Here is a 21,335-nt window from a genome sequence, read left to right on the forward strand (position 1 = left end):
GGGCATCATAACTCTCATCACAACATCTCCCCTTTTAAAATTTTGACTACTGTGAAAAAGTGGAATTTCATTTATTTTTATTTCCAACACCGCTCCCTCCTTTTTTTTTTAGTTGTTGCATCTTAATTGTTGCCCAACTTTTAAGGTAGTATTGTGTTTATTGCACACAGCACTTTTTCTTTTCGTTGAACTAAACACTCTTGTTAACACACTTTTTTTTTTTCTTTAAATTTAATATCTTTTCTGTTTCGGTATTACTTCCAGATATTCAGTTTATTTTCATTTTCTAAAGCTAGTTCTAAGGGGTTCACTATCTCTTGGTGCTGGCACTTCAAATATATCATAGAAGACTTCCATTGGTATTACCCTTCGTTCTTCCTGTATGTCTCATCTTTAACTGGCAAAGGTGTCTCTTATGTTCCGAACATTGTCTTTTAATTAAATACATCATGTTACCTAATCTTTTAATTACACAGTCATCCTCCCAACTTTCTTTACCATTTTCGTAATTTTTAAAATGAACTTTGTCTCCTACTTTGAAAAGTTTTGTAATATTTCTTGTATGTCCTAATGTATTTTTTATCTTTCCTTAATATACATTTTTCCCTGGAAATAATTTATCAAAGATCAATTTTATTTTACACACAAACATTAACTCTGCTGGTGAATTTCCTGAATTAGTATTTGGATTTGGCATTATTCTGTATTCTCTCAAAAATTTCTTTAGTGCCTCATCATAATCTAGCTCATTCCTGTCTTTTCTTAGAGTTGTTTTGAATGTGTCAATAAATCTTTACGCCTGCCCATTTGACCTCAGGTGGTAAGGCAGGTTAAAGATGCAAGTATTTTGCAGAAATTTCTTAATTCCTATCCCATGGATTGTGTTCCATTATCTGGAACTAACATATCTGGAATACCATATTGAGCAAATAACTCAAGTAGGAATTTTATTGTTGTCTTTGCTGTGGGTTTATACAGCTGCATACCTCTGGTCACTTTGTGTAGTTATCCACAATGATTAGATAGCAAGTGCTGTATACTGGTCCAGCATAGTCTATATGTACCCTGGACCATGGGCTCTCAGTCTATGCTGTCCATTTCGGGTAATCCATGTTTTCAATGATTCCATTTTTTCCAATCTGTCCAACTCATCATCCACTTGCTTTATTGTCGCAAAAGGCACTTACCTCTAAGGCTTGAACACAGGTGTAACGTTATCATCTAATTGAAAACACACTTCAGTCTTTGTGCATAGACCTAGTTTGTCCAAGAGTATTTGCAGAAACAATTTTTAAAAGTTTCTCTTTAACTCTTCAGATGAATCATTTTTAGAGAGACAACCATTTATGCTTTTACTAACGGGGAGGTCCCATAAATTGAATAATTGTAACCAATCGGTACCAAACAGATCAGTTGCATTTTCAACGATGAAAACTTCTGCCTTGTGGGTTTTCCTTCAAAATGTGACATTAGTCCACATTTTGCCCATGAAATGTAATTTGTTACTAGGTGGAGCGATAAACTAGGAACTCAAATAAGCCATAGCAGGATTTGAACTCAGAACACAAAGAGCCAGAACAAATACCACCCAACATGACAATGCTTGCCCTGACATCATTAATTTTACTAAAAATGCTATTCAAGAGGTTGCTTTGTATGTTCTACGTGACCCACCAAATTCTCCTGATAAAGCACTTTCAGATGGTTGCCTTTTTATCAGTTGTTTTCCAGTGGTCTGTGAGGTGTTTTGTTCAACAAGTTGGAACTGAAAAAGTGGCTTGATGGATTCTTCAAATCAAGACCTAGTGATTTCTGTTGTCAAGGCATTGACAAGCTAGTGGAACATTGGCAAGAAGTCATATATAACGAAGGAGAATATATCATTGACTGCTTTGTTAAAATTATTGATGAAAAACAGGGGTGGGTTGGAAAAATTTATCTAAGAGCCCAGTACATACATTAAATTGTTATTTATTCCTACTTGAAGGTGGATGTTATGTTAGTACAAGCTATACTGAGGTAGTTACTATGAGAGTAATTATCATATAAGTTTTTGGTGCAAAATGCACACTTGCTTATATCTCTAGCAGGGATATAAATCCCTGCCATCTCCTGTGCCAAAACCACCAGATCACGTGATTTTCAACCTTCCTTGGTCTTGTCAATGATGGATGCTCAACCACTAGATAGCAGAGACTCATCTCCTACCAGTGATATATAGAAAAACAGTGCCAGAAGAGGCACTAGTGCCGCGTTTAGCCAATGAACTTGTTAAAAAATATATATTAGTGACAAGTGGGGATAAATATTACCGAAGGGTAATATTTATCCCCACTTGGACATGGATGTACTGTTGGAACAAACTATACTGTGGTTGGTACTATGAGAGAAACTTTCATACAAGCATTTGGTGCAAAATGCACACTTGTTTATATTGCTAACAAGGAAATAAATCCTTGCCACTTCCAACACCAGATCACGTAATTTCAACCTTCCTTGATCTCATCAGTGATGGACACTCAATCGCTAGAGATAGCAGTGACTCATCTCCCCACCTACAAAAACTTTTCAGTTTTTTTTACACATACTTAATAAATTAGTAATTACTGGTTTAACCTCAAACTCCTTTCCCTGAGGTTTTGCATTAAATAGAATTGATTTAAATTTGTTGGGAACAACTCTTAAGATTGAACAAAGAAGAGATGCATATATTTCTGTATTCACTGAATGAATAGTCAAATGTTCCATATAACATCATAAATTTATACATTGAATTCAATCAAGCCAAAGCAAGATTTAGTAATTTCTAAAATATAGCATATTTTTAAGTGTAAAGAAGGAAGATTCCCGAAACTACCCACCAATCATTGTTCCTACAATCAGTGCAACGGCACTGAATAAACCAACACTTTTCTCCATGACCATAGCATGTTGTTTATCAGGGGTAGGGTTTAAAGCTTGTTTCTCTGGTATTATATCTTCAGTTTTATCATCTGATTTACTATTCTCAGGTATTTTCTCCGATTTACTATTCTCCGGGGTTTTCTCTGATTCTGAAGTCATCTGTAAATAAAACAAAATCATTTTAAAACTTCAAAAAATAAACTGAGACATCAAAAATATAAAATAAATTTATATATATATATATAGATCGTTCATGGCCGTTGCCAGCCTCGCCTGGCCCCTGTGCCGGTGGCACATAAAAAGCACCATCCGATCGTGGCCATTTGCCAGACTCGTCTGGCACATAAAAAGCACCCACTACACTCATGGAGTGGTTGGCGTTAGGAAGGACATCCAGCCATAGAAACACTGCCAGATCAAACTGGGCCTAGTGCAGCCTTCTGGCTTCCCAGACCCCAGTTGAACCGTCCAACCCATGCTAGCATGGAAAGCGGATGCTAAACGATGATGATGATGATGATGATATATATATATATATATATATATATATATAATTGTTAAAGAGGACAACAAACGATAAGACAAGACAAACATCTTGAGTCATATATGTTATTATTTTTGGAAAAATTCAAAGTCTTACAGCTGTTTCTGGAACATCCCAAAGTATGGGATATTCCATCATCGGAGACATCATCATCATCGTTTAGCGTCCGCTTTCCATGCTGACATGGGTTGGACGGTGCAACTGGGGTCTGGGAAGCCAGAAGGCTGCACCAGGCCCAGTCTGATTTGGCAATGTTTCTACGGCTGGATGCCCTTCCTAATGCCAACCACTCCATGAGTGTAGTGGGTCCTTTTTAGGTGCCAGACAAGGCTGGCAAACGGCCACGATTGGATGGTGCTTTTTACATGCCACCGGCACAGAGGCCAGGTGAGGCTGGCAAACGGCCACGATCGGATGGTGCTTTTTACGTGCCACCGACAAATAGGGAAAATGTGAAGGGTATAGATTAATGAAACAATGACATGGAGGATAGGAGAAAAGAATTGAAGAAAAAGAAGAAAAAAGAGGCATAAAAGTTCACAGTTCAACTTTCCAATAGTGTAGATGTTAGTCCATAAGTCCTTAGGTGCAATCCTGTGTAAATCCTTGTATGGTTATAACCTTAATAGTGTAAATATCCAGAGATAAATGCAAACGTATCGAAGTTTCGTAAGAGGATGGTAGCAGAGGTAGTTCTTAAGGGATAAAGAGAAAGAAATCCCTCTCTCTCTTTCGGAGAGGCACTGAGCAGCTATACGCACACATACACACACGGCAGTAACTTCCACCTACCAAATCCAATCACAAAGCTCCGGTCGGCTAAAGAGAGGAAGGTATTGATAGGGAAGCAGGAGGTACAGAAAGGGAAGTAGGAAAGCAAGGATTGGTGTGAAGGATAAAATAAAGTATATAAAAATATAATGTACAAAAATAAGCAAGAAGATAAATAAATAATAATAGTAAATAATGAGAGAGGAGGAGGTAAAGGAAGATAGCGTAAAAAAATACAAAATAAAGTAAAATGAAAGGGATTCAAAGAGAATAGTAGGTGTAAGTACTATTCTACTAGTTTGCAGGGATTGGGGAGGAAATCTAGTAGTAGGTGTTTGTGTCCATTTTATGGCTAAGGTCAGTGGCTGTAGAAATATTCTTAGCAGTTTCTGCGGTTAAACCACCATTTCCACTATAGTTTCCTATCAAATTTGTACACGTTCAGCTAATTCTTCTGGCCCTTCATGGAATTTACAGTCGTCACCACTTCCAGCTACACCAGTTTCATTGAATTTACGGTCCTGGTTGTTTGTTGTTACATCCATTTACACCAAACTCTTCCACTTCAACATCAAATGGTTAGTCCTCAATAGTTGGCTCTGAGAGAACTGACATATTTCCGTGTCTGTGCCCTTCTGTTATAACTACTCTTTACTCTCTTTACTCTTTTACTTGTTTCAGTCATTTGACTGCGGCCATGCTGGAGCACTGCCTTTAGTCAAGCAAATCAACCCCGGGACTTATTCTTTTTGTAAGCCCAGTAATTATTCTATCGGTCTCTTTTTGCCGAACCGCTAAGTGACGGGGACGTAAACACACCAGCATCAGGTGTCAAACAATGCTAGGGGGACAAACACACACATACATACATACATACATACATACATATATATATATATATATATATATATATATACGACAGGCTTCTTTCAGTTTCCGTTTACCAAATCCACTCACAAGGCATTGGTCGGCCCGGGGCTATAGCAGAAGACACTTGCCCAAGATGCCACGCAGTGGGACTGAACCCGGAACCATGTGGTTGGTTAGCAAGCTACTTACCACACAGCCACTGTTGCTGCTAATACTATCACTGTTGATGTTGTCACTGCTAGATTGGGTGATTCTGATTTCACTAGCAATGACATATATCCGTTACATAAAAGAGGCAGTAGGGCAACAGTCCAGGGCATCCTGCCGGCATGTCCAACCAGGTTCACAACCAAACTTTGGTGCTTGGGGGTGATTCAGGATGTTCTTGGTGGGCACTAATCAATATTGCAGGAAGATTTTTGTAAACTGTATTTTCTAAATCCGAGGGTGAACCATTGAATAGTGAGGATGCGGTGCCATCCAGTAAACCTCACCTCCCCATCCTTAGTGACAGGCATGTGTTTGACACTGGCAAACAACATGGGGCTGGAAATCCCATAATGAAACCAACTGAGGTGTTGACATACAATCACGTGATGGGCAGTGCCAATCATTCCATTCAACTGGTGCCAGCACACAAATTAGCGTGCAAACTCATGAAATGGTGGTATAATAAACTTTTAAAAAGGCGGCGAGCTGGCAGAAACGTTAGCACGCCGGGCGAAATGCTTAGCGGTATTTCATCTGCGTTACGTTGTGTGTTCAAATTCCGCCGAGGTCGACTTTGCCTTTCATCCTTTCGGGGTCGATAAATTAAGTACCAGTTACGCACTGGGGTCGATGTAATCGACTTAATACCTATGTCTGTCCTTGTTTGTCCCCTCTGTGTTTAGCCCCTTGGGGTAATAAAGAAATAGGTATTCGTCTGCGTACGTTGTGTGTTCAAATTCCGCCGAGGTCGACTTTGCCTTTCATCCTTTCGGGGTCGATAATTAAGTACCAGTTACGCACTGGGGTCGATGTAATCGACTTAATACCTATGTCTGTCCTGTTTGTCCCCTCTGTGTTTAGCCCCTTGTGGGTATAAAGAAATAGGTATTTCGTCTGCGTTACGTTGTGAGTTCAAATTCCGCCGAGGTCGACTTTGCCTTTCATCCTTTCGGGGTCGATAAATTAAGTACCAGTTACGCACTGGGGTCGATGTAATCGACTTAATACCTATGTCTGTCCTTGTTTGTCCCCTCTGTGTTTAGCTCCTTGTGGGTAATAAAGAAATAGGTATTTCGTCTGCGTTACGTTGTGAGTTCAAATTCCGCCGAGGTCGACTTTGCCTTCATCCTTTCGGGGTCGATAAATTAAGTACCAGTTACGCACTGGGGTCGATGTAATCGACTTAATACCTATGTCTGTCCTTGTTTGTCCCCTCTGTGTTTAGCCCCTTGTGGGTAATAAAGAAATAGGTATTTCGTCTGCGTTACGTTGTGTGTTCAAATTCCGCCGAGGTCGACTTTGCCTTTCATCCTTTCGGGGTCGATAAATAAGTACCAGTTACGCACTGGGGTCGATGTAATCGACTTAATACCTATGTCTGTCCTTGTTTGTCCCCTCTGTGTTAGCCCCTTGTGGGTAATAAAGAAATAGGTATTTCGTCTGCGTTACGTTGTGTGTTCAAATTCCGCCGAGGTCGACTTTGCCTTTCATCCTTTCGGGGTCGATAAATTAAGTACCAGTTACGCACTGGGGTCGATGTAATCGACTTAATACCTATGTCTGTCCTTGTTTGTCCCCTCTGTGTTTAGCCCCTTGTGGGTAATAAAGAAATAGGTATTTCGTCTGCGTTACGTTGTGTGTTCAAATTCCGCCGAGGTCGACTTTGCCTTTCATCCTTTCGGGGTCGATAAATTAAGTACCAGTTACGCACTGGGGTCGATGTAATCGACTTAATACCTATGTCTGTCCTTGTTTGTCCCCTCTGTGTTTAGCCCCTTGTGGGTAATAAAGAAATAGGTATTTCGTCTGCGTTACGTTGTGTGTTCAAATTCCGCCGAGGTCGACTTTGCCTTTCATCCTTTCGGGGTCGATAAATTAAGTACCAGTTACGCACTGAGGTCGATGTAATCGACTTAATACCTATGTCTGTCCTTGTTTGTCCCCTCTGTGTTTAGCCCCTTGTGGGTAATAAAGAAATAGGTATAATAAACTTTTCCTATCTGCGGTGGACATGGCACTAGTAAATATGTTTTTGATATAGCGGATGCTTGGCACCATATCAATCACAGGGTGTCCACATGCTTGTCTTTTCTCACACTGAATCATCAAGAAACGCAGACATTTCCCCCCCACTTCAATTGTGCCAACTGCAAAGAAGAAAAATGTGTCAAAACAATGGCAGTTTATGTAAATAAACTGTGCTTGCTTTAAAGCTTTGATGTAAATATACACCAAACCTATTGTCACTCACTGGGGACTGACCACAGCTGCGACAGTTTATATTGGTATGGCCTAGTTTCTTGATAAACAACCACTGTCGTGAGTTAAATGATGATAATGATAAGATATATAAGACAACAAGTCTTGATGAGACAACCTAGTTATCAGTTTACTTAGAAGAAATTTAGTATGCGGGTGCATGTTCATCAAGGTTCAGTTCTCAGTACATTCCCATTTATTATCGGTATCCAAGTCATAACAGAAGGGTTTAAGATTAAACTGTCCATAGCAACTCTTACATGCTGATGAATTAGTAGCAATAGTAAAGTCAGTGAAAGATTTAGAAAAGGAATTCCAGAAACAAAACCTAGAAGCACTAGGTCTCAGAGTAAATTTAGCAAAGACTAATTTTAGCAAATAGGGAGAGAAGATAAGAGCCTACTATTGCTACTAAGATAAGAATCTACTATTGCTATGCTCAATATGCAGCAAAGGAGTAGGTAGGAACTTCATATGATATATTCAATGTGAACAACAGGTGCACAAAAGGTATAATGGGGTCATATGCAGGTTGCAAGAGAAGAGACTTTGCATATGGAAGATACACAGTCATAGTTAGTAATCAGAGCAGTAAAATAAATCATTTCCAATGTTCAGAAGGATTCATAGAAATAGTTGACAGGATCTGTTACCTAGGTAACCTAATCAGCTGTGCACTGAGAGCATTACAGCCAGAATAAAAACAGGCTGGAAAATGATTATCTCAAGTAAAGGGTAGATTGTATGAGGCCTTTTGTTTGAGGTGCAATGTTGCACATGACCCCTAAATGGCTACATGCTTAAGCCTAAGTAATAAAGGAGGTTGAAAGGAGGTTATGTTAACATGTTGAATTATGATCAAAGAAGGGAATTATCTTCAATTATGTCTTATTGATAAGACTTGATAGTATTTACAATTAATGCACGGGCATGGCTGTGTGGTTAGGGAGCTTGCTTCCTAGCTACATTGTTTCGGGTTCAGTCCCACTGCATGGCACTTTGGGCAGGTGTCTTCCACTATAGCCCCGAGCCGACCGAAGCTTTGTGATTGAATTCGGTAGGCGGGAGTTACTGCCGTGTGTGTATGTGTGCGTATAGCTGCTCAGTGCCTCTCCGAAAGAGAGACAGGGATATGTATGAATCAAGTAATTCACAAAAAAAACATCATAATTGATAATTCTAACAGAGTAACTTTTAAGTGAAGAAACTGAAGGATGAAAATTGCGTCGTCAACAATGAGAGGAAAAAAAAAACACACACACATAGCTTCCAGATGAACTTAACCAAATTTCTGACATTAATTTCAGATGTGAAAAATCAAACTTTTTCCTTAAGACTAGCATACCTACTACAAGCTGACTTCAGAGATGCTTGACTAAATATTACCATTTATATAGTTGTTTAACCATCAACAACCATCTTCAGTGTATATAGCCAAATATAGTAATGCTACCCAGCAACTATTTGGCCTTTAAAGCTTAGATACTTCCTCTTATGTTGGTCCAGACATGAGCACATTGGGCATACATAGCTGGCCAAGGACATGATATTCCACATCTCTAGTATCCTGAAGGAGGACTTGTGATTGCTAAGACAAGGCTTGAATGGACTGCTTATAGAACTGACATATTTCCGTGTCTGTGCCCTTCTGTTATAACCACTCTTTACTCTCTTTACTCTTTTACTTGTTTCAGTCATTTGACTGCGGCCATGCTGGAGCACCGCCTTTAGTCGAGCAAATCGACCCCGAGACTTATTCTTTTTGTAAGCCCAGTGCTTATTCTATCGGTCTCTTTTGCTGAACCGCTAAGTGACGGGGACGTAAACACACCAGCATCGGTTGTCAAGCAATGCTAGGGGGACAAACACACATACATATATATATATATATATATATATATATATATATATATATACATACATATATACGACAGGCTTCTTTCAGTTTCCGTCTACCAAATCCACTCACAAGGCATTGGTCGGCCTGGGGCTATAGCAGAAGACACTTGCCCAAGATGCCACGCAGTGGGACTGAACCCGGAACCATGTGGTTGGTTAGCAAGCTACGTACCACACAGCCACTGTTGCTGCTAATACTATCACTGTTGATGTTGTCATTGCTAGACCTGTTGCTAGTGCTGCTACTATTGCTACTGCTTGTATCAGTCATTGTTGCTATTATTGCTGGATGCAATGCGAGTGCTGCAGTTGCTGGATGCATTGCTGGTGCTGTTGTGACTGTTGTTGTTGCTGTTGTTAAGCAACAAGACAGGTAAAGGTGATTAGGTGATGGTCTAGGGCAGTGGTTTTCAACCAGGGTTCCGTGGAACCTTAGGGTTCCGTCAGTACAGTCCAGGGGTTCCGCAAGGAGTTACAAAACTGCTAAAATCGGCAGTAATTTTTAATTCTCCTGTGCAGATATGTGTGCATAAGACTATTAAATTATTGCATAGGGGTTCCTCGAGCCAGTGAAATGTTTTCTTGGGGTTCTGCTCCAGCAAAACGTTTGAAAAGCCCTAGACTCTAGGGCTTAGGGGCGGGAGACCCCAGACCTTGGGACAAAAAAAACAACTTTTTGTCATCTTGTTGTAGTCAAGGGCTCTTCATTGACGCCCGACACCACTGGGAGGTGGCCCTTGAAGTCGCTGGAAATGGAGATCTCCAAGTCCAAATTCTTGAACAGCTGCTGCTGCTGTTGTTGTTGCTGTTGTTAAGCAACAAGACGAGTAAGGGTGATTAGGTGATGGTCTAGGGCTTAGGGGCGGGAGACCCCAGACCTTGGGACAAAAAAAAAAAAACTTTGGTTATCTTGTTGTAGTCAAGGGCTCTTCGTTGACGACCGACACCACTGGGAGGTGGCCCTCGAAGTCGCTGAAAATGGAGATCTCCAGGTCCAAATTCTTGAACTGCTACCACTATTACAAATGCTTCACTGCTGTTGTTATCAGTAGATGTGTTGTTGGCACCATCGCTGTAGTTGCCGTCAACACCAGCACTGCCAGAGCCACACCACCTCAGCTTCATACAATACACCTCCAGAGTTGTTTTGACCACCCACCAAGCACTCATTATTAACCCTGCATGAGCATCTTGCCTCTGTGCATGGCTGAGGGGGTGTTCAATAATATTTTTTTTTAAATGCTAGATGCACAACAGAAAGAAACCCTCGAGTTGTGTCTCTTAAACAAACACTTGTATCTATGTGACTGTGTAAATGTTTATCCATTAATTTAAGGAAAATTCTTCCCAGACAAGTCCTGATGTTGAGTGTGGGTGTGGCAAACCAAATGACTTTAGGGTAGCACTACCTTTTGTGGCTGTTAGGAGATGATGTCCTAAACCCTTTTGTTACTAACCCGGCCAAAACTGGCTCTGGCTCTGTGGTAAAATGTCTTGTTTTCATAAGTTTTGAATTAAAATATTCCACCAAGCCTTAATCACAATTTACGTTCCTAACTCTAGCTTAATGATAACTAAGTTATTTTACTAAATTCTTTATTATATTTAAAATTAATTGAAAGAAACACAGAGTGTCTCAAAATAAATACGGTAACGAAAGGGTTAAACCTGCTGGGATCTGCAGTAACCCCATCTACAAATATATAGAGGGAAACAAACAAATAAAATTTAAGAGTGGTCACATATTCAAAGTAAATGCAGACATGAATCGCAAGACGCAGAACGTAATATACTGCATAACCTGCCCCACACACAAGGAGAATTATATAGGCGAAACTGGAAATTCTTTATGCCAACGAGCCAGAATTCACCGACAACATGTCTGATAGGAGAAACTGCGAAAGATTCCACTCAGTAAACACGTAGATACATGTGAAGAAGGAAAATTTAAGATCTTTCCCTTCTATAAATGCCCAAGGAATGACACCTTCTTCAGGAAAAATATGGGAAAATACTTCACAACAAAGTTCTTCCCGAAACTGAATGGCTGAAAATATTTCTGTAATGATTTGTACTGGATGAAGGACCAATTTTGTAAAGTAAATTGTATTAAACACACACACACATATATAAATAGAAACAATCTTACATCCAGATTCTCCAACCCATACCAGCATGGGAATCAGACATTGGATTGAAAGAACTGGACAGCAGTATAGAGGTCAACACATTTTTTCTTCTTCCTCTCTTCCTTCTTTCTTTCCTTCTCTTTTCCATTGACACTCCTTTCAGATAAACAGGCACACACACACACACACATGTACACATACACACACACAAAAAAAAACACATACACACTCTCTCTCACTGGACAATGATGAAAAGAAATCCAGACAAAAAGTTTTTGAAAAATAAGAGGGCCCCCCTCCAAGGAGTAGCCACCTGGTTTTACCATTTTTAAAGGACAAGAATCACTTTCTATTGAAAGAACTGACCAGCTGCAAAGATGTCAACACATTTTCTTCTTCTTTCTCTCTTCCTTCTTTCTTTCCTTCTCTTTTCCATTGACACTTCTTTCAGATACACAGGCGCCCACACACACACACACTTTCTCTCTCTCTCACAAGACAATGATAAAAAGGAATCCAGACAATTTTTTGAAAAATAACATTTACCCCCACTTGGAGTAGCCACCTGGTTTTGCCATTTCTAAAAGCCAAGGATCACTTTCTATTGAAAGAACTGACCAGCTGCATAAAAGCAAAGCACATTTTTTTCTTCTTTCTCTCTTCCTTCTTCCTTTCCTTCTCTTTTCCATTGAGATTCCTTTCAGATACAAAGACACACACACACACACACACACTCTCTCTTTCTCCCCATTCCTCACCCTCTTTTACTATCTTATATCTCTCTCCACCCCTACACACTCAATAATACTATAAAAAGAGACAAATCTCCTGAAAAAATTCAATCTGAAGACGTCATTAGAGTGGACGCAAGCGCTGTTATAAAAACATGTGACATATTAATAAATATCTGTAAATATAAAACCATCCAGATTTCTGAGTACCTTATTTCTTCTAATATATAATACCTGTACATCATCTCCAAACTTTCTAATATATATATATATATGGAGGCGCAATGGCCCAGTGGTTAGGGCAGCGGACTCACGGTCGTAGGATCGCGGTTTTGATTCCCAGACCGGGCGTTGTGAGTGTTTACTGAGCAAAAACACCTAAAAGCTCCATGAGGCTCCGGCAGGGGGTGGTGGTGATCCCTGCTGTACTCTTTCACCACTCTTTCTTCTGTTGGCCTGCTCGCTTAGCCAGCGGGGTGGCGTCAATCGAAGGCTAAAAAAATGTGAAAGCATTGTGACCAGCGATGTGTAACTATATCTGATGGACTGGTCGGTCACGTGATCACGTGATATATATATATATATATATTTCTTTACTACCCACAAGGGGCTAAACATAGAGGGGACAAACAAGGACAGACAAAGGGATTAAGTCGATTACATCGACCCCAGTGCGAAATTGGTACTTTATTTATCGACCCCGAAAGGATGAAAGGCAAAGTCGACCTCAGCGGAATTTGAACTCACAACGTAACGACAGGCGAAATACCGCTAAGCATTTCGCCAGCTCGCCGCCTTATATATATATATATAGATAGATAGATATAGTAGTAGTAAATGAGTTACTCCTCTGCCCACTCAAGTTTAAACTTCATGAGCACTACTAAGTGCCTTCTATATTGAGAATATCTAATTCTCATCCATAAACTATATATATGTAAAAACTAACACTTCCTTTTTTCACAATGTCAATGAACCTAAAACCATGCGGTTGCAAAGGTAGATTCTTAACCACACTGCCATACCTTACTAGACGATAATTTGTCTAAACGTTTTCAAACAAATTCTCTGTAAATTATATTTTTAAGTGACAATCTATATTTAGTCCTGTCAAAACAGCTAATTAGAAAATATGGGTAATGTTTACAACTTGACCTGGAAACAAAAATCAGGAAAATAAATAGTGCAATGGGTGTAAAAAGATGTGTAGGAAATGAATATGAAAAAAAAATGCACATTTTCAAATAATTTCAGGGAGGTGGGGTTCCAGTTTCCTACCCTGTCCTTTTTTTGAAGAAAAATAAGGAGTTTGCGGCACATTAGGAGGTCAGGGTAGTTGATTACATGCAAGATATTCCAAGTGTCTTTTTTTTTGATGAACTGCGTGGAGGTGCACTTGTAAAAATTTATCTGAATGGTTTCATAAATATGGTGTTGAATATCATTTCATGATAGAAAAAAGTTAAGATTGATTTAGCTGTTATTTTTAGCATATCTCAAGGCCATCTGATACATGTGTAGGAAGATCTGTATTGAATATTTTACAGTATAAGCCAAGTTGGGAGTAAGAGGAGTTGTAGTGTATGTTTTACGGTGGAGCTAGACAACAGTCACCTTTACCCAAGAATGGAGCTTTCAGGAATATTTTTTTTATTTTAGTTTCACAGTGGATTCCTAGGTTTTCGATGACAAAGATTCTGAATACGCAAAAAAAACATATTTTCAAAATTTTAAATTCCACCCACTCCCACCAAATTTTTAATTTTTAACTTTTTTCGAAATTTTTTTTTCAATCTGTGTGGAAAAAATATGGAGATTAACAATATGCAAAAAAAATAAGGCTATCCTTCGTTTTGAGTCGCAGAAATGTCAATATCTATCAGCTGTTAAGGTACATTCATTATTTCCATAAACTCTAATTGAAACCAAGAAGCCACCACAGCCATTCCATCAGCAACAATCATCATCTTCTTCACAATATTTGTACCCAGCATCCAGCTGTAGAAACTCTGCCAGATCAGATTGGAGTCTGGTACAGCCATCTGGTTTGCCAGACCTCAGTCAAATCGTCCAACCCATGCTAGCATGGAAAGTGGATGTTAAACAATGATGATGATTTAAAAAGAAGCTGCTGTTGCTATTTTTCTGAAATTATTCTACAATGTGTGCACCCTGATTGGAACTTTTACTGTACCTTGCACCAGAGAACATTATAGATTATCTGAAGACAAAACACATTGCCAATGAAAACAAAAACTGTGCTTGCACACATTCGATGAATTTTCAAAATTCTAGTCATTCTATTGACGGGTTTGTCAATAGAAAGTGCACTAAATATAAAAACAACTCTTTCCATCTGGAAAGCTACATTTACAGAAAACTCTAAATTGCCATTATATGTAGTTTTTCATTTAGTGTTTGATTTTATTTTCGAATTGCCTGTGAATCTGCAAGTATGAATGGCATTGATATAAAAACTGCCGTTCAGTGGTACCAGTTCTGTAGAGATATCTGTTCGGCAAAACTGCTGCAGGACAAAACTCCCATCAGTGGTCCGGATCATATAGTGGAGATTGACGAAAGCGTATTTTCAAAAGGAAGAACGATGTAGGAAGAATGTATCACAAAACTTGGGTTGTCGAATGTTATGACACCACAGCCAGAAAAGGATTTCTTCAAATTGTCCCCAAGAGGAGTACAGAGACGTTGGAGAATGTTATCAGACAAAATGTTCTTCCAGGAACTACTGTTATGACTGACAATTGGGCAAGCTGTTGTAATCTCCACACACTCGATTACATTCACCATATGGTAAATCATTCCCAAAATTTCATAGATCCAGTCACCAGAGCATGTACAAATCACATAGAGGCCTAATGGTCGCGAATGAAAGGACGTGTTAAATATATTAGTGGTTCAACGGGGGAATTGCAATGGTCACATATTGACGAATGCATGCATAGGGAGTTTTACATCATAACAGCCAAAAACGAACTTCAGAATTTCCACACTTTTCTGAAACATATTGCTGAGGTTTATCCTCGGTAAATTCCAGTTTGTTGTAAGTCATTTTAATTGTGCATATTCCTTGCCACCCTGTAAAGTGTCTTCCTTTCTGTTATTCTATTTTGGTTTTTGTATTTATACATTGGACTGCTCAAGTTAGATAATTTTGTAGATTTAATTATTGGAATTTTGAAAATAAATTTTTTTCCCAACCGTAATTTCCAAATTTTTAAACCCCCACCACCACCACAACAAATTCTTCAATTTTCACTTTTTACAGAAATTTCTTTTTTTTTTGTTTTTTTGCGAAATACGTATCTGTATTTTTCTACGTATTTCGCAAAAAAAGATTCTGAAAAAAGTGAAAATTGAAGAATTTGGGGAAGAAATAAAAATTTTTAAATGCTGGGTTTTTTCTCTTTTTTTTTTTTTTTTTGCAGAATCCTTCATACTCGAAAATGGCTAATTCTATATAAAAAAAAAAAAAAAAGCAACCAAAGGGTGCGCAGTCCACATTGTTTATGTCCGCCAAACCATTCGGATAAATTTTAACAAGTGCACCTCCATGCAGTTCATAAAAAAAAAAATCCTTAGATTTCTTGCATGTTAGCAACTATCCTGGCCACCTAATGTGCTGCAAACCCCTTATTTTTCTTTGAAATGGGACAGGAAACTGGAACCCACCTCCCTGAAATTATTTGAAAATGTGCATAAATATTTTGAAGGTGAGGTGCAAAACTACATCAGCCCCGTTTCTTTACACATATTTTAAGATGACATTTTGCAGAAATAGATTTTCTAGAGTGTGGATTACATTAAACTGAAATATCAAAGAAGTTTGAAAAAAATAATAAATAAATAAATAAATGCTGAAGTTACAAAAATTAGTTGTAACAAAAAACCATGTTAGTGTTTGTGTGAAACAAAGTTAAAGCGTATTAAAACAAAATATCTTTTACATGCCTGCTAAAATTACTGGATATATAGATCCCAGGATATATAAACCCCAAACTGCAAAATAGTTTTGAAATGACACCAAGTGTTGCCACTTTCCTTTAGCAATTTTTCATGGCAAAATTTTAAGCGGGTAACTTAGTACGCTTCAATTTCGTGTGGAGAGAGAGTGAGTGAGTAAAGGTGTGTTTTGTCATTTATGTATTTTTTTAGGCCTGTACAAAAACATACATAATGACAAAACACACCTTTACTCACTGTCTCTCCAAACGAAATCGAAGTGTACTAGTTACCCGTTCAAAATTTCGGCATGAAAAATTGATGCCATTTCAAAACTATTTTGCAGTTTAGGGTTTATATATCCTGGGATCTATATATCCAGTAATTTTAGCAGGCATGTAAAAGATATTTTGTTTTAATACACTTTGACTTTGTTTCACACAAACACTAACATGGTTTTTTGTCCAGACATTGTTACCACTAATTTTTATAACTTCAGTATTCATTTATTATTCTTTCCAAACTTCCTAGATTTTTCTATTTAATGTAATCCACACTCTAGAAAATGTATTTCTGCAAAATATCATCTTAAAATATCTGTAAAGAAATCGGGCTGATGTAGTTGCGCACCTCACCTTCAAAAGTGATTTTAAAAAGATTTCTTCGGATTCCTAGTTATTCTTTTAGTCTTTTGTTACAGTCATTTGACTGAGGCCATGCTGGAGCACCGCCTTTAGTCGAGCAAACTGACCCCAGGACTTATTCTATCGGTATCTTTGCCGAACTGCTAAGTTACAGGGATGTAAACACACCAGCATCGGTTGTCAAGCGATGATAGGGACACACATTTACATATTTTTTATTTTTATCTAGTTTAAGCTCACAAGCTGTGGCCATGCTGGGGCACCGCCATTTGGTGTTGCTACATGATTTTACTTCATGAATGCTTTTTAGCAATTGCCATTTGGTGCATGAGAGAGTTCGATGCAGCTGCCCTCATCTGCACCTCCTGCCGTGAAGTTGGTTCATCTGGGACACCTGACAAGAAGAGATCCAGTTTTCTTTTAAAGACATCTGCATCCACCCCATGCAGGTCTCTTAGGTTCCTCGGAAGCCCAGGCTATCACAGTATCTTGTCCTACATTTTGATGGCAAGTATATATATATATATATATTATGGACGACGGGCTCCTTTCAGTTTCTGTCTATCAAATCCACTTACAAGGCTTTGATAGAAGACACTTGCCCAAGGTGCCACGCAGTGGGACTGAACCTGGAACCATGTGGTTGGTAAGCAAGCTACTTACCACACAGCCACTCCTGTGCCTATGGTAAGGTGCACTTGTAAAAATTTAACACGTCTGTATATATATATATATATATGTGTGTGTGTGTGTGTGTGTATATATATATATATATTATATATATATATTTATATATTTATCTCCTATATATATATATATATGTATGTATCTATCTATCTATCTATCTATCTATCTATCTCTCTCTCTCTCTCTCTCTCTCTCTCTCTCTCTATATCTATATATATATATATATATATATATATATATATATATATATATATATATATATATATATATATATAGATAGATAGATAGATAGGAGAGAATAACGCCGGAAGGGTTAAAAAAGCGTGAAGATAATTGAAGATAAAATGAAACAAAATTGAAGCCAAAACATTAAAAATTATTGAAAGTGGGTAGAAGTAAACACTACGTAGTGTAGCAGTATTACGCTAGGGTATCTGTAGAAAGTTGAATGTGATTTCGGAATATAACGAGGAAAAATTCGGATCTTGGGAATTTTCCGAAAGTCCTCTCCCTACCTCAAGATTTTCCCCACAAATTACTTTATAATCATAATGTATGCCGTTTGAAAGGCATGTAAACAAAATTTCAATAAAAAAAAAAACACATTTTCCTAACAGGTACAAAGGAAAAAAACTTAGATCTTGTGAATTTTCCGAAGTCCTCTCCCCACCTCCTTGGAAAAGGTTTTCCCCACGAATTTCTTTATAGTATATTACACTATTTTTTTTTTGCTGTTTTGGTGCCCGGGTCAGCCCCTCAGACGCTTTCGGAAATTCCCGATGTGAATTTTCCGAAGCCTCTCCCCCACTCCCCTTTCGAGTGCGCGCATTTTTTTTTTCATATTCGTTTATAGTAAGTTGTTTTACACCTATTACACAATTTTTGTTTTGTTTTTTTGACCGGGTTTAACGCTTTAGTTTAACCATGTATGCAGTTTATATAAAATTTCATTGAAAAAAAAAAAACTATTTTCCTAAAAGTTATGAGGGGGAAAACTCGGATCTTGTGAATTTTCCGAAGTCTTCTCCCTACCCTCCCGTTGCTTAGCGCGCTTTTTTTTTTTTTTTTTTTTTCATATTCGTTTCCTACACTTTTTTTTACACCCATTGCACTATTGTTTCTGATTTTCCTTTCCGGGTCAAGTTATAAACATTAACCGAAAAGGTCACGTAATGCGGGGTAATAACAAAGAAGCGACAACTCGCTCGTTGGCCCTATGACAGCTGGGGGTTTCAGGTTTTTTTTTGTTTTTTTTTTAGTAGGAAGGAGTTCAACAGGACATGAAATGTTTACACCAGGGTTTGTTATTCATTAAGACTTCTAATATGTGAAATTTAGTTAACCTGCAGCGACACTGCACTTTATATTAATCACAGACTGTTACACAAACAACTCGTCCCGAAATATAAATAATTCATTGTAAAATAGAATGTACAATTGTCACTTGGTGATATTCTTTAAAGATATAAGATATTTAAGATTATATTTCGAGATATTTTAAAAATATTTGTAATATTTTATTTCCTGGTGCAGTATCTTTGTAAACTTAAAATGAACACAATTCCATCCTTTTTTAAGTGCATCAAGGTGTAAACGATATCAAGACCTAGTTTATCAGATACCTGCCGAAAACAACGACAAAATGATTCATCCTCCTCTAGAAAGAAGGTGCTTTAAAAACACGCCGTCGTTATTGTTTAGCCCCAGGACGAGCTTAATCGAGCATTCTTGCGATGAAGCTGGAGCCTTTTTAAATTTGAAAGTGAATGTCTGATGGGTTTGCAAAAATGACAAGGCTGTCTTTAATTAAACAAGAAAAGACAAAAGACAGAACGTAAAGAGAATTACTATTAATTTGTACAACATGAGGTTGAACAATTACCTTTTAAGTGGAAAGTAGATAAGAGCCGAGGCAAACTGCTACTTTTTATGAATAGCTATGTAAGCGAATATCATCAAGACTTCGAGTCGACTTGAAATATGCAAATTCTGTTTTAGTAAATAAAACATAATAGTACAAACTGGATTTAAATTCCATCAAGTAAAAATCCAAAAGGTTCCACATGTAAGTTTAATGATGTGTTTATTAAAGAAAAAGTAGTTACGAATTAGGGAGACAGAAAGTAAGACAAGAAGCACATGTCTGTCGACGTGAATAATTTTCCACGCTGCATAAGTGAAATATTATCTTTGCGTTGCTACATAGGGAATATTTTGTAGAATAAATAATTTTTATTCACGAAACTATAACATAAAATTGTCCGGAGATTGCATGATGTTATTCGGATAAATATTTTGAAACGAGACAAATTTTCGAAACACAACATTCAGTCAGGCGTGTTTTCAATGAGGTGCACAGAGAAACAAGCAAGTGAATATGTAATAACGTTTCATTAACGGAGAAAATAAACTGGAGTGATTAAAATAAAAGCAGATTATATGTTATTTATTGGCCGTAATTTAAACCGATGTACAATCCTCGTTCCGACCATATGTTAAGATGATGCAATAGTTAACATTATATGAAGAATCATCAATAATTATAAGTTGCAAAAAAACACTTGAAGAATTTGATAAATAATGATAATAATCTCATAATGTCGATAGCATGGAAGAAAATAGCTCTGTCATTCTTACCTTTCGTTGTTATATTCGCGCTTTAAACTGTTAAAGTAGTTAAATGTGAAGAAATATCTCAAATCAAAGAATATGTTCCCACCATCTACCACGCTCAAGCTCTTTCTTTCTCTCCCCCGTCACTGCTACTACTCCCGCTCTATACCCCCCCCCCGCTTTTCTTAATCTTATATCATTCTTTTCTTCTGTCCACAACGATGATGATTTATTCATTTATAAATTATTCAACTCCACCAAACAGATTTGTTGGTTGAATTTGTTCTTTATCTTATAAAATGTAGCGAAGAGACGATAGAAATGAACGGTGAGTCGTCCTAAGTAAACGATGTAGCAGGCTTAAGACGGTTTTTGACTTTAACGGTATTGTTAGCGCGTCGGATAAAATACCTTGGTGTGTTTTTTACGGCTCTTTCGATCGAGTTCAAATCCTTCCGAGGCCAGATTAACCTTTCGTCACTCTAGAATTGATATAATAAAATGCCAGCGAAGTATGGATGTGACTTATGTTCCTAGAGTGCATCGTTGATATGAATGAAGTTGTACAAGAAAAGGAGATCTGATTAATATCAGCAACATCGCTTCTGTTTACTCATCTTAATTTAGCTTAGAGAAGTCTACAGAACAATATATTCAGTCATCCTTAGACAGGCCTGTAATATAATTTTCTAAAACCACTGCAAGTCAATTATAGCTGGTCATAATGACTAGTGTAGGGCCTGGGGGTTCGGCACAACAAGATAATGAAAGGAGAGACAAGCAAGAGAGAAATGCATGTGTCCGATGACATGTGTCCGGCTAACGCAGAGGAGCAGACGCCATAATAGTAGCAATAAGGAAACAACACGCCTGTAAGCCAGAATCAGCAGCGTGTTCGAAAACGTAAGTTTATGCCAATCAATCAGGTGGCCCTTTGCTGAATGCCGTTTTGGATGTCCATACATTGCAGATGATCTGAGAACAATACTCTACAGGGAACCTTTCGTGGGGCCTGAAATTTCTTCTGACCCTGCTATAGTAACTACAGATGTAGTTAGACTATAAAACCACATCCCCTTAAACACGAGCAGCACACAACTTCTATCTACACATT

At 38.0% G+C, this 21,335-nt stretch overlaps 1 protein-coding gene across 2 annotated transcripts in view; it reads right to left on the reverse strand.

Annotated features, from left to right (window-relative positions):
- Positions 1-20,964, reverse strand: part of LOC115209687 (b(0,+)-type amino acid transporter 1) — a 60,618-nt gene extending 39,654 nt beyond the window's left edge. The window contains exons 1-2 of one of the 2 annotated variants that reach the window (XM_029778164.2): positions 20,246-20,964; positions 2,862-3,063 (exon numbers count right to left, since the gene is read on the reverse strand). In XM_029778164.2, the coding sequence (XP_029634024.1) occupies positions 2,862-3,063 (202 nt within the window). In that variant the 5' untranslated portion in view covers positions 20,246-20,964. Of the gene's footprint in view, positions 1-2,861; positions 3,064-19,176; positions 19,275-20,245 lie in introns of those variants that run through there. The other variant, XM_036500925.1, reaches the window with a different exon arrangement.
- Positions 20,965-21,335: the final 371 nt, after the last annotated feature.

The sequence above is a fragment of the Octopus sinensis genome, linkage group LG3 (assembly GCF_006345805.1).
Source record: "Octopus sinensis linkage group LG3, ASM634580v1, whole genome shotgun sequence".
Classification (NCBI taxonomy): domain Eukaryota; kingdom Metazoa; phylum Mollusca; class Cephalopoda; order Octopoda; family Octopodidae; genus Octopus; species Octopus sinensis.